At 34.2% G+C, this 11,628-nt stretch overlaps 1 protein-coding gene across 1 annotated transcript; it reads left to right on the top strand.

Moving 5' to 3' along the window:
* Positions 1–1,167: 1,167 nt before the first annotated feature.
* LOC146170236 (choline-phosphate cytidylyltransferase B-like) lies at positions 1,168–10,545 on the top strand. Its single transcript, XM_083392364.1, has 9 exons — positions 1,168–1,353; positions 1,618–1,711; positions 2,781–2,897; positions 3,221–3,372; positions 3,901–3,979; positions 4,310–4,452; positions 6,693–6,872; positions 8,209–8,309; positions 9,518–10,545. Exons 1-9 carry the CDS (start codon positions 1,219–1,221, stop codon positions 9,588–9,590), a joined length of 1,074 nt encoding a protein of 357 aa, XP_083248490.1. The 5' UTR covers positions 1,168–1,218; the 3' UTR covers positions 9,591–10,545.
* Positions 10,546–11,628: the final 1,083 nt, after the last annotated feature.

Genomic DNA, 11,628 nt, shown 5'->3' with positions numbered 1-11,628 from the left:
AATTAACTGAACATACTGTCAACTTGAAGCGATAAAACACGAAAAACGAATAGCATAAAATTCGCAGTTTTTCTAAATTTTCGAGCAATTTTGATCATAACTATCCTTAATAAATCTAAATCTAATTAAATCTAATTAATATACGTCAGTTGACGACCAAAACAAATCGAACGCTCGAATAAGTCTGTTGTAAGTTTATTTTTTAGGCAGAGGCAAACGCCAGCGTTTCACTTATGACGTGTTCGGAGCCATTTTTTTCTTTTTTACCGACCCTTAACTGCGTCACGGTTGGTCACACTTACATGCCGGGGTCGATCAGCTGCTCCTGGTGAGACAAGAAAACAGAATCGTAGCAGTCATAGCACGCATATACAGGTCATTGAAAGTTGCATATAGCCACCTGCAAACGACTTATGCTTGCAGTTGTCAAATTCGTAGCCACCTTAGCGAACTGCTTTGAGCAATGGCAAACTGATAAGGTTTATCCAAGGCGCGATTCTTGCTAGTTGAAAACTATACCCTTAGCGAACTGGTGGTGGTTCTTTGTTGACAAAATTTTCGTTTTCTCAACGTAATGTTGTTCTTTTATCGTTAATTTGCACGATATACGAAGGCGACCAGTCTATAGCGACTAGTGATTGTCGTGATTGGTAATGTTAAGACAACGTTCTTTCTGGGTGTGTAGTTTTTTTTTACAAGATACCGTTTGTTTCAAGGCAGGGATAAAGCTCTGCATCTCTAAGGTTGAGTTTGTGATAGATAATATAAACAGACAAAGTTCTACTTCAGGTAACGTTTTATTACGTTTTTTGGCGCTGGTCTGGAATCCTACCACTTTTTTTACATTAACTGACTAACGAAATGGGTTCTCATAATTTAAATTACAAGGAAGAAGTAAATATGGAAAAATAAATCTAGCAATAATATTTGAGCCAGCCAAACCCAAGTGCTAACTTACACCGTAACCCAAATAATATTTGCAATATAACCTATGTATGAAAATGTTGTAGGATTCTAGACCAGCGCCGCCAAGGTGTAGTGGAATTGACCTTTTTAGATTTGTTAAAGAGAATTAATTACCATGCTGTAAGTGTAACAACTATTGTCATGGGATAATTACAACAACAGCATGGTTGATTTTAACTCTTTTTTTATTCAGGTATAGGTTTACAGTAATTTTAAGAAGTACTGGCAACTTGAGAAGGTGACCGGTTTATAATGTCCACACAGGTTGAGTCAAGAAAGAGGCCATTGCCAAATGAAATCAATCATGCAAGCAATGGTGAAGGATTCGACGACTTGTCTGAGAAACCGAAACTTCGCAAATTGTCAGCTGATGCAACTCGAGAAACGGTAAATCAACTATTTAAAAAAAACTTCCCAAATAATTTATATTTTAATAACTACCTGTTAAAGTTTTATGCAACTACCACTGTGGAAAGTAGGGAAAGTGTTCAGGAAAGGTTTTTTAAAGGGAAAAACGGTACCCCATAAAAATTGAATATGTGCCCTGATTTTCCCATATGTTGTATGGTTGCACTGTGTACATTCACAAGGCCTTTTAATGTTCTAAGAGGTGGAACAATAATATATAAATATAAATATTTTGTGTCTCAGGCTTTGTACAAACCAGCTGTATTTGCACCAGCTGAAGGAAGTTTGTTTGCTGGAAAATATGTTCGATTAACTAAAGAAGAAGCAAGACTTGGAAGTAAGATTAAATGCATTCTTACAATTCCTCTTAGCAATAATTGGGCTTTGTAGATATTGTTTGTCTTTTTTGACAACATGCATTAGCATCAATCATTCTTTTTGTTTTTTGTGTTTTCAATTTTATGTTGTCCAATTTGTTTTTGCTTAAGGAAGTACTATGTCTTTGAAACAACCTTGAGTTAACCTTGTCGATTGAACTGTCATGTATACAGAGATTCAACCAGACTACTTAATAAAAAGTCAATATTTTTTATTGATTGGTGTTTTAGCACTTATAATTAACTATACATGTTTAATATTTGCACTTGCCCTGGGTATAAATAAGCTTGTATCCCTATTTACCAATCTGTCATAATAAGGTTTGATATAAGAGTAGATAATTTACGAAAATTTGTTTACCACATGAGCCATATGGCCCATCAACCCCACTTCATTAGGAATGAGCATGTTTGTTTTTTTCCACTGAACTTATAAACACCAGGAAATCATTAGGCGGTTGACTTTCATATGTATAAGCAGTAAATGGTCAACACTACTAAATAGTGGGCTGGAAAATTTTAATTAAATTGTGGAAATTGACATACGAAACTCCTCATTTCACAAATTATTTGTAATAAACTCACATTTGTGAATGTAAATATCAACGTTTGGGATGAAATCACAACATTAATTAAAAACATTCATTTGTTGTTTAAATATGGTTAATGCCAGTAGAATGGTAGTAGAAGTAGAGGTTCTGCTTAGTAAAAAAAGAAATTTATATTTTGTGTTTTATACTTTTACGGTTTTATTGTTATTTTTATTTAGAGGAACAGTGTGTGTTAAATGGTAAACTTGTAAAAAAGGCCAATCAAAGTCATTGTGCACAACAACAACATATAAATTATATTTAAAGTTTAACTGTTGTATTGTTTCTGCAGATTTTATTTTTTTTACGATTTTTTTAGTTTTTCTTTTAGTCCTACAGTGTGTGTTAAGTAGTAAACTTGTGCAAAAGGCCTATAAACATTGTGCACAACAACGTATAAATCAGGTTTAAAGTTTAACTGTTGTTTTTGTTTCTGCAGACTCGAGGCCAGCGAGGGTTTACGCAGATGGAATTTACGACATGTTTCACTCGGGTCACGCCAGGGCACTGATGCAGGCCAAAAACCTCTTTCCCAACACTCATCTTATGGTTGGAAGTAGGTGTTTGTCCTTTGTAGACCCGACATGTGTTTTCTGTTCCATTTGTTGTCAACTTTTTTGTCCCGTTTTGGTACATTGGAATAACGGAGGACCCCATTAATTTTTAAACAAGAAAAAAAAACGTACCTAAGAATATTATTAGTGCGGTCTATATTGTGTATGCATATTTATGACGAAAGCATAATGTAAAAAATGTCTTATCAAAATATGTTACATGAGCTTGTAATACACATTCAAAACAAAAAGACTCTAAAAAAAGCTTTTTTTCAATATGATTAAATTTGTGTAAAATTTTGTAAATGTCTTTTTCCCCACCCAGTGTGCAATGATGAACTGACTCATCGGCTAAAGGGCAGAACAGTTATGACGGACAGGGAACGATATGAAGCAGTCCTACATTGCAGATATGTGGACGAAGTCATTACAGATGCACCTTGGACTTTAGACGAAGAGTTTTTGGACAAACATAAGGTGTTTACGAGTTAACCTCATTAAGATAAAGCTGCTTTGCAATGCACTTTGGATTTGTTTTGGCTGGTTTGGCAAGTTTAAACTTCCCTTGACCTGATTTTTTTTTCTGATTGAATGTTTTTATTTGTTATGCCATATAATTGAGTCTTTTTAATACAATATTGTTTTTTCGCAGTTATTGATCAACCAGTGGTCCTTAAAAATGTTACATTGGTCCACGAGTACAATAAAACTAAACATACTTTGTTTTTAAATTAATGTGAACTCATAAGGCAACAGTTTTTGAATCAGAATTTTTTTCATTTTAAATTCAAGCATTTTTAATTGTATTTGAAGGGCATTTTATACCCGACTAGTATTTATAAATGTGGGCATACTTTTGTAAAGTTGTTGGTTAGAAAAAGTGCCAAAAAAATTGATCCTAAGCCTGGTAGCATAAAAAGGATAGGGTTAAAAAGCACCAAACCAGACCCAATGTTGACAATCAAGTTTTAATCTATGTAATCAATTTTAATCTATAATTTTCAGATTGATTTTGTGGCACACGACGACCTTCCCTATGCTAGCACTTCTTCAGATGATGTTTACAAACATATCAAGGCAAAAGGTCCGAAATTATTTACAATTTTAAAATAAATTGACAAATAGTATTTTTTGTTTAAATGTAGTCCAGTTACTGTGGAGTCACTTTCTAATTTGCCTAAATGATAAAAGTTTTTTAAAACAGTGAAATTTATTTCTGTATTGTTTTAAGTATTTTTTTTTTTCAATTTGAAATTATTACAAATGCTAAATGGATTCTTGCATATATATTTTTCTAACATACTTGCACATATATTCGTTTATACATATCTACTGTCAATACTTATATGTTTGTTTTCCTGCTTAAAAGCTTTTAACAGATGCTATCAACTTAATCTGTTGCCTATGATTCCAGGCATGTTTTGTGCCACTCAACGTACCGAGGGTATTTCCACGTCAGATGTCATCACCAGGATAGTAAAGGATTATGACATGTATGTCAGACGCAACCTTCAGAGAGGTTACTCTGCGAAGGAACTCAATCTTGGTTTCATCAAGGTAGTTTATTTAAGTCTTAACTGTTTGCACCTACATTCAATGTGGGCATTGGGCATTATTAAAAAAAAGAAAGGTTAGAATTGAAGTTAATTTGTTCTATTCAGGACATGGTAAACCAATTTTGTTTACCATTATGTTAATTTACTTGTTTTTAATACTGTGATGCTCTTTCATGTCACATTAAACCTTAACTGTAAATCAGCGGTGGCCGATTATTTTTGACAGGGGGTCGCATAAGAAACAGAAATTGTCTTTACTGGACTGAACAAAAGAGGATATCTGAAATACACATAATAAAGTGTTATTTATTTGTAAAGAAAATAATCCCGAGTTTTGGCAAGCTGGAAGTGCTATAAATAAGTTGGGATTCCTTGCAAGTGTAATTTATTTAAAAAATTCTCTAAAATTTAAAATAAACACTTAAACACAGATTATACACATTGTGTATATGAATGTTTCAATTAATAAAAAAAACCTACATGCCTATTTTTACCTAAAAAGTTTTTATAAAAAGTAAGTCCGGATGTAGTTTGCCCAGGTCTGCTATACTTCCATGTCTGCAGTTTGTCAAGCAGAAAAGTCTAGGCTACAATATCATTGTCATTATAAACCAGACAGTTTTTCGGGTCATGCAATGTCCCTTGGTGCTATTGATCCTAAATATAAAACCTCATTGGGATGGATTTATAACAACTTCCTATTTTTCTCTCTTACTGGTATTGGCAGTGTGGATTGTACTGTTTGACAGAATATATTTAAAAGTATAATAGATTTTTGCATACAAAATTTGTAGTGAACTAACATTCTGTTCTAAATCAACATATTCCATTACTGTCACTTGTTTAATATAACACTGATCACTTTAAGAAAGTATTTCTATAAACGTAACTTAACCGATTTTAAAGTGAGGACAAATTGTTCAATTTTAAGTCCCAAAGGACTAATTGTGCCCTTGTGTTGATGTGAGTGAAGCTGTTTACTCTGTGTGGTAAATCATTTGTTTATTATACATTTGGTAAATGTTCCACACAGGAATTCATCTAGTAACGTGATGAACAGGAGGAAAATTAATGCCATGTTTATTCAAGAAGTTTTCCTGAGTGTAACATTTGTTGTTAATTGTAATAAAATTAATATGCTGTTGGCATTTGAAAAAAGCTTTTAATAGTCCTCGGCCACTTGTTAAACTGGTTTGGTTCATCATTGCAATAGAAGCGTTTCAGTTTTTATTTTTGGACTTTTGTATTTTGTTCTCCGGTCATCTTTCCTTTTAGTAGCTTATCTATTCCACTTGGACTATCTAACCAGTTTTGTACTTAGCAAAACATGATGACTGTTGGTACTCATTACAAAACTCATACAACAACAAATAAATCATACAACACACAACAAAACAACTCTACTTTTTCTGTTACCTTTGCTGTGCCATGACTTGCTTGTGAACACTTACCTTTTTTTGGAAGCATAGATTTATTTTCTAGATGTAGCTGAAGTAAAATCCCAATACCTATACAGAACTAAACCAACCAATGAATAACTTACTTAGGCTGGCAGAATCTTGTCAGCCTTCTTTTGACAAGCGTTTTTCGCCCAATTTTAGTTTTTGTCCCCTAAAGTTAAATACTGTGTTAGCCTAACATATGAATAAACCTTGTCATGTTTAGGCAATGAACAAGAAAACATTTAGGCATCAGTTATCTAAGAGTTAAAATATTTTTAAAGTAGCAATGTAATTAATAGTGATCTTGGTGTAATATGTTTTTATAAAATGTAATTTTCTTTTTAATAAAATTATTTTGTTGCAACAAGTCGCCAGCATTCTGCCATACTGACTTATATTCAACTGGTTGCTAAATTGCCCAGCCAAATCCAACTAAATCCTCTGTGTTTGTTAAAAAAACTGAGGTGTTAAAAAAACAAACTGTTGGGTCCATGTTTTTTTCTGTGCCTAGTTAAATGACAAGTCACAGCTGTAGCTCAAGCTATAACTGAAACAGAACAGAACATAACCAATCCATAATTGAAGGCAGCTGTTTATAACCTCTGCTAAAAGTTTGACACCAAACCTATATGTATATATATAAAAAATTTGTTTTAAATATTTGAGAAATTTTGGAGAATAAAGGTTGGAGGTTGTAGTAAGACGTAATAAGAATATCAAAGCCCATACAGAAGTGGCTATCATTTTGAAAGTTACGAATACCTCTTTATTCATTTTCAAATTTCAAAATCTTTTTCAGGAGAAAACCTTTAAGGTTCAGAACACTGTCGACACAGTTAAGGATCGACTGAAGGACATGGGGGAGAAATACAAGGAGTTTGTCGGTCGAATCGAGGATCGCAGTCACGAGATGCTGGATAAGTGGAAGGAAAGGTCAAACGAATTTGTCAGGAATTTCATTGAGATGTATGGAACGATGGTGGGTGGAGTTTTTCTGTGTTTTTACTCTTTAGAGAAAAGGTAGAGACTGAAGGGCTTGGATTGTATGTTAGGTTAAACAGGGAGTCGTCAACCTAAGGCCCACAGGTCAATGTGGCATGCCCATGTAAATCATTCCATCAGACACCTCTTGCCAGCTGTGCACAATGTCATGTAACATAATATTAGCCAACTGAGTTACTACAAAATTTTCGGCTTTCATCTACATGCTTGCGGTTTGAGTCAATCTTTTTAGCTTAAGGGCACACAGTGTATGCCCTGGGAGCAATAACAATTTGAGTTTTGCCAACCTAGTATGGCTAAATGAAATTTACTGCTAGTAGGACTAATTACTTTTTTAATTACGAACTTAATATCATAAATTTAACAGCCCTATTCAAATTACACAATAAAGTCTGATGAATGATTTTCTTTATTTTGCCTTTCACAATGGATGATGCCATGTGACTAACATTTCAAGGCACACATACCCATTCTTTTCACACTTTTTTGCTCGAACAGTTTACTTCCTTCAATTGAAACTTTTTAATTGAAACTATCTTATGCTTACTGCAGATTAACTAAAGCTATTGTAACAGTTAAAAAAAGCTTCTGAAGTACATGTTTTAACAGAGCTTGTTAGTTAAATTTCTTACAGCTTGTCAAGCCTTTTAATTGATTTATCTTTTGCCCGTGACTAGAAAACATAAAACAAAAACGACTTTTTGTAATATTACTTAATTGTGTTTACTCTAAAGAAAGGCATGTTATATATATGCTAATAAGATGTTTATTGTCAACACTTAAGGGTAACTAACATGGAGCGAAGTTACTGTACATTTAAAAAGAAGACATATTTCCTTTGCGGATTGTCAGAGAAAAGTCACTTGACCAATGTATATTTAGCCTTCAGGCATGCACTGCCACATTTTCTTCATTGTTATTTGAATAATGTAGCAGTCTACAAAGAAAATTTTCATTATTACAACCCATTTAAGTGAACGAAAATCAATAATTTATTGAATGGTGTGATCAAATCTGTTCTAGGCTATTCTCAACATATGGTGCCTGCTGTTGAAATTATTAAGTTGTATTCACAACTACCATAACCATATCATTGTGGAATGACTTATATATATATAAAGCCAAATTCTTTATCGTTTTATATTTATCAAATCTATTACCATTTGTTTTATTTTTTTACATAAATGTTTTTAATTTTTTTTCGTTAATTACCAGAATATTAAAAATAATAATATCCTTAGTATTTTGTGTTAAATTTATTATTTGCTGTTTCAAAGTCCTACAGTTGTAAAAGTTTATTTTTTAATCGCCAGAATCAATACAAGGAGCAAATATTTGAAGCAATTTCACCTGGACGTGTTAGTCCAGATCCTGATGGTAGCGATGGAATCCCAGAGAATGCTTTCGATTACAAGTAAATAACTATTAAAACATTTTACCTAGTTTTTCAATCTGCCTTATATCCCTCATTGCTATGTTCCTTTAATTTACCTACTGTTATAACATATTTTTTTTTGATAATTTAAAAAGTTCTAGACTAGAAAAAAATAACACTTTATATAAAGTTTTACATGAACGCCTTATAAATTCATTATGTGGCACAAGCCTCCTATTTTTTATCTGAGATTTTCGAATCCACCTTTAATGACCCACTGCTTGAATTTCTCAATTGTTTAGCAAAACTAATTTGTACAACCTTCTTCTTTAATGGGCAAAGTCCAGCTTTTATTTGCCCAAGTTATTTTTAACAAAAGTCTGCTGTTGGCCTCCACCAAAGTTCATGCAAACATTTGCTGAAGGTCCTTTTCTGTGTTTTTTTAGCTACTTAGTAAGACTGTTTCAAGTTTTTAGCTACTCCGTAAGACTGTTTCAAACTAATTTTGGTGAATACTATTTTATGTTGGTAATAATTAGGGATTGTTTTTTGAAGTAGTAGTGTATGCAAGCAATTGAAAATTCAAATCATGTGTGTTATATGGGTAAAATGTCGTAAAATTGCAGGTTGGCTTTATTATTTAAAGGAAGCCTCCTGTTCAGGAAATCTTTTCAAGTTTGTGGGGCAAACTGAAAATATATATAAAATAAATTAAACAAGGACTAATTAATTATTGTAAGGAATTATTTTTTTTATTTAATAACAGGTATTACACCGCATTTCTATCTGTAATCTGTCATACACCTTCGTAAAAAATAATAACCAAGCTGATTAAATAGAGTCATATCCCGTAAAAGTTTTCGCTAAAAATTTAATGAAATAGCCACTTTTGGCGTTAACCTCCCCTAGTTTATGTATTCATTTTTATATTATTGTAATTTAATGTTTCCTTTCACTAGTTTACATTTTTTCAATTTTTTTTTTAGTCTTTATGTTTTTTGAACGTCAGTTTTTTATTTTGCTAACCAAACTTTTGTAACACTGTTTTAAGCCTCATCTCGCCCAGTTTCAAAACGATCATCTACATTCATTTTACTGAACCATCGCGCTGTATTGAAGTCATAGTCCCATTAGTTTAATGTGGTGCTTTTTATGATTTTAAAAGCAATATCGCCTAGTCTACCAGACAGTAGTTTTATTGATTTTCAGCTCAATTTTCTAATACCGGTATATTTTACAATTTCCAGTCCCAGCTCCCCTAGTTTCGTTGTAAAGGAGGCAGCAAGGGCGATGTTGGAAATTACGGACGAGGACGAATAGAAATAGAAGGACTACAGGCACCTGCGTAAAACTACGTTGAATGGCTTACGCAGGCAGTACGTCGCCTTACGCACGCGATTACGCGCGCAACATAGTATACTGTATTTACGCCTAGCTGCGTTACCATCCGTTTTTCAAGGATTGACTACGCGGCAACCGCCTGCGTACCAAGTACGCGCCTACGTACGTAACAAACTGTGACGTAATACTGTGTGACGTACTCGCGTAACGCAATGTGGCGCACTGCCACCGAAACTGTGTTTGTGTGACGAAACCCGGGTATAACGACTGTTCTGTACGTTTCAAGAGAGTGTGTTTTTTGCTGTTTTTTACCTTGATTAAACGCGCATAAGTTTGCTCATCGCGCTTTTCAATATTCAGCGTATTTAAATGAATTTTTTCCCCTTGGAACGCATTGATCTACCCATTTTTACTGATGAAGCGAACTTAAGGTATTACTGCTTTACCTGCTAAGTAATGTAGAACTTGCAATGCTATACTGTCTGTAAAAAATATTTTTTCGTCGGATTGTATAGGCCTACATACGTTTATTTGTGAAATACCCACGTTCGATTATTTTGTATGTTTTTGGGGTGCTGATCATATTTACTCAAGATGTATATTAGTTGCATTCTGCATTTACAAACACTTTTAAGACTGTCACCAAACTGAGCTTTTTTTGAGGTGACTCCGCTTTTAAAAAGAAAATCGAAATCCATATTTTATACCGTTTCGACACAAATCCCATAGGAATGATTGGTATTCATTCGTATTAAACCCATATTTATATTTTTGACTTCACTTACGCGTAGCGTATATTACCACCACTATACTTTTTAGTACCAAATGCGTTGCTTTGCGTTGTACTTAGTAATATTCAGACTGTTGCAGATTTTCGGCAAATTATTCATCGCTTCGCTCTATTAAAAATGCGTCTTTAGACAACCCGCTAAGAAGAAAAAAACAATATTAATCGAAGCAGTAGCGCGGCATGTGAAATCTTCCTTTCTTGGTCTCGCCTAATTTTTTTTGGGCGGAAATTCCGAAGAAAAAAACATATCCTGAAACAACGGGGTACTAAATTAGAGACATGCCCAAAGTTAAAGAGAGGTACTTCCCAGCCTCCTAGGGCTGTTTTACTGCACGGACTTGCCATTATCCTGAAACGAACATCGAAACCAATATAAGCAAATAAGCAGCCTTCACTGCTTGCAGACACAGTAACCCATCATTACAGTTTAAGGTCTCCAGTTTCGGGCGACGCCTAGACGTTCAACCAAAGCCAACATAGTAATATTACCATTTGTTTTCTAATGCGTGCGTCCAATGTAATGGGGCCATTTTACCAAGTTATAGACATCAATAAAATTAACCGAAAATTTCTGATAGGTGTCATTTACAATGAGATAAGTTGCATTGATGGCGAAGCACACTCCGGTAGTTTGCCACACAACTGTTAAACTGATATATACTACCACTTTAAGTCCGTCCTTAATCGCACCTCTCCAACCTAAAACGTTTTTTCATGTTGTGGCGTAACTTACATCATACCTGAAAAAAACATTCATGTCCCCCCCCAAAAAAAAATCCGTGATCCGCGCCAGATTGTTTTGCAATGGATTTGGCTTGTTTGACTATATGTCCGGGCTCGAATAGCGACGCGTAGACGCCGAAAAATTAGAGCTTCATGCTCTTTTGTCCGTAATACATGGTTTAACAAATCGCCGGCACGTAGAGGCGTGTAATAAGTAACTGATCGGCTCCGACAAAGTTTCATTGCACGTGGCCAATGTGCAAAGTCCGCCTTGTAAATCAGTCTCGTCACTTCAGGGCACCTTTGTACCTTTGAGATCAGACCAAAGTCCCTGCTGTTGTTTCGATCGCCACTTTCGGGTCCGGGTGCAAAAAACTTTATTTTTTATTCGATGCCGCCACAGGGGATAAAGTTTGTTTATTTGGCTGGACTTCGAACATGGCGTGTTTAGGATTGGACAGCTTTTTTTCGGAATGAGATGCCTAATTTTTTTCTTTGAGATTT

The sequence above is a fragment of the Ascidiella aspersa genome, chromosome 1 (assembly GCF_963924565.1).
Source record: "Ascidiella aspersa chromosome 1, kaAscAspe10.2, whole genome shotgun sequence".
Classification (NCBI taxonomy): Eukaryota; Metazoa; Chordata; class Ascidiacea; order Phlebobranchia; family Ascidiidae; genus Ascidiella; species Ascidiella aspersa.
The sequence above is the reverse complement of the archived record's forward strand: the minus strand, read 5'-3'. Positions and strand labels throughout refer to the sequence as shown.

Bases quoted from the DNA above. Each gene is read 5' to 3' on its own strand.
- LOC146170236 (XM_083392364.1), top strand. From the start codon at position 1,219: ATGTCCACACAGGTTGAGTCAAGAAAGAGGCCATTGCCAAATGAAATC. The intron at 3,980-4,309 runs GTCCGAAATTAT...CTATGATTCCAG, and splicing joins CAAACATATCAAGGCAAAAG to GCATGTTTTGTGCCACTCAA. The intron at 8,310-9,517 runs GTAAATAACTAT...TACAATTTCCAG, and splicing joins GAGAATGCTTTCGATTACAA to TCCCAGCTCCCCTAGTTTCG.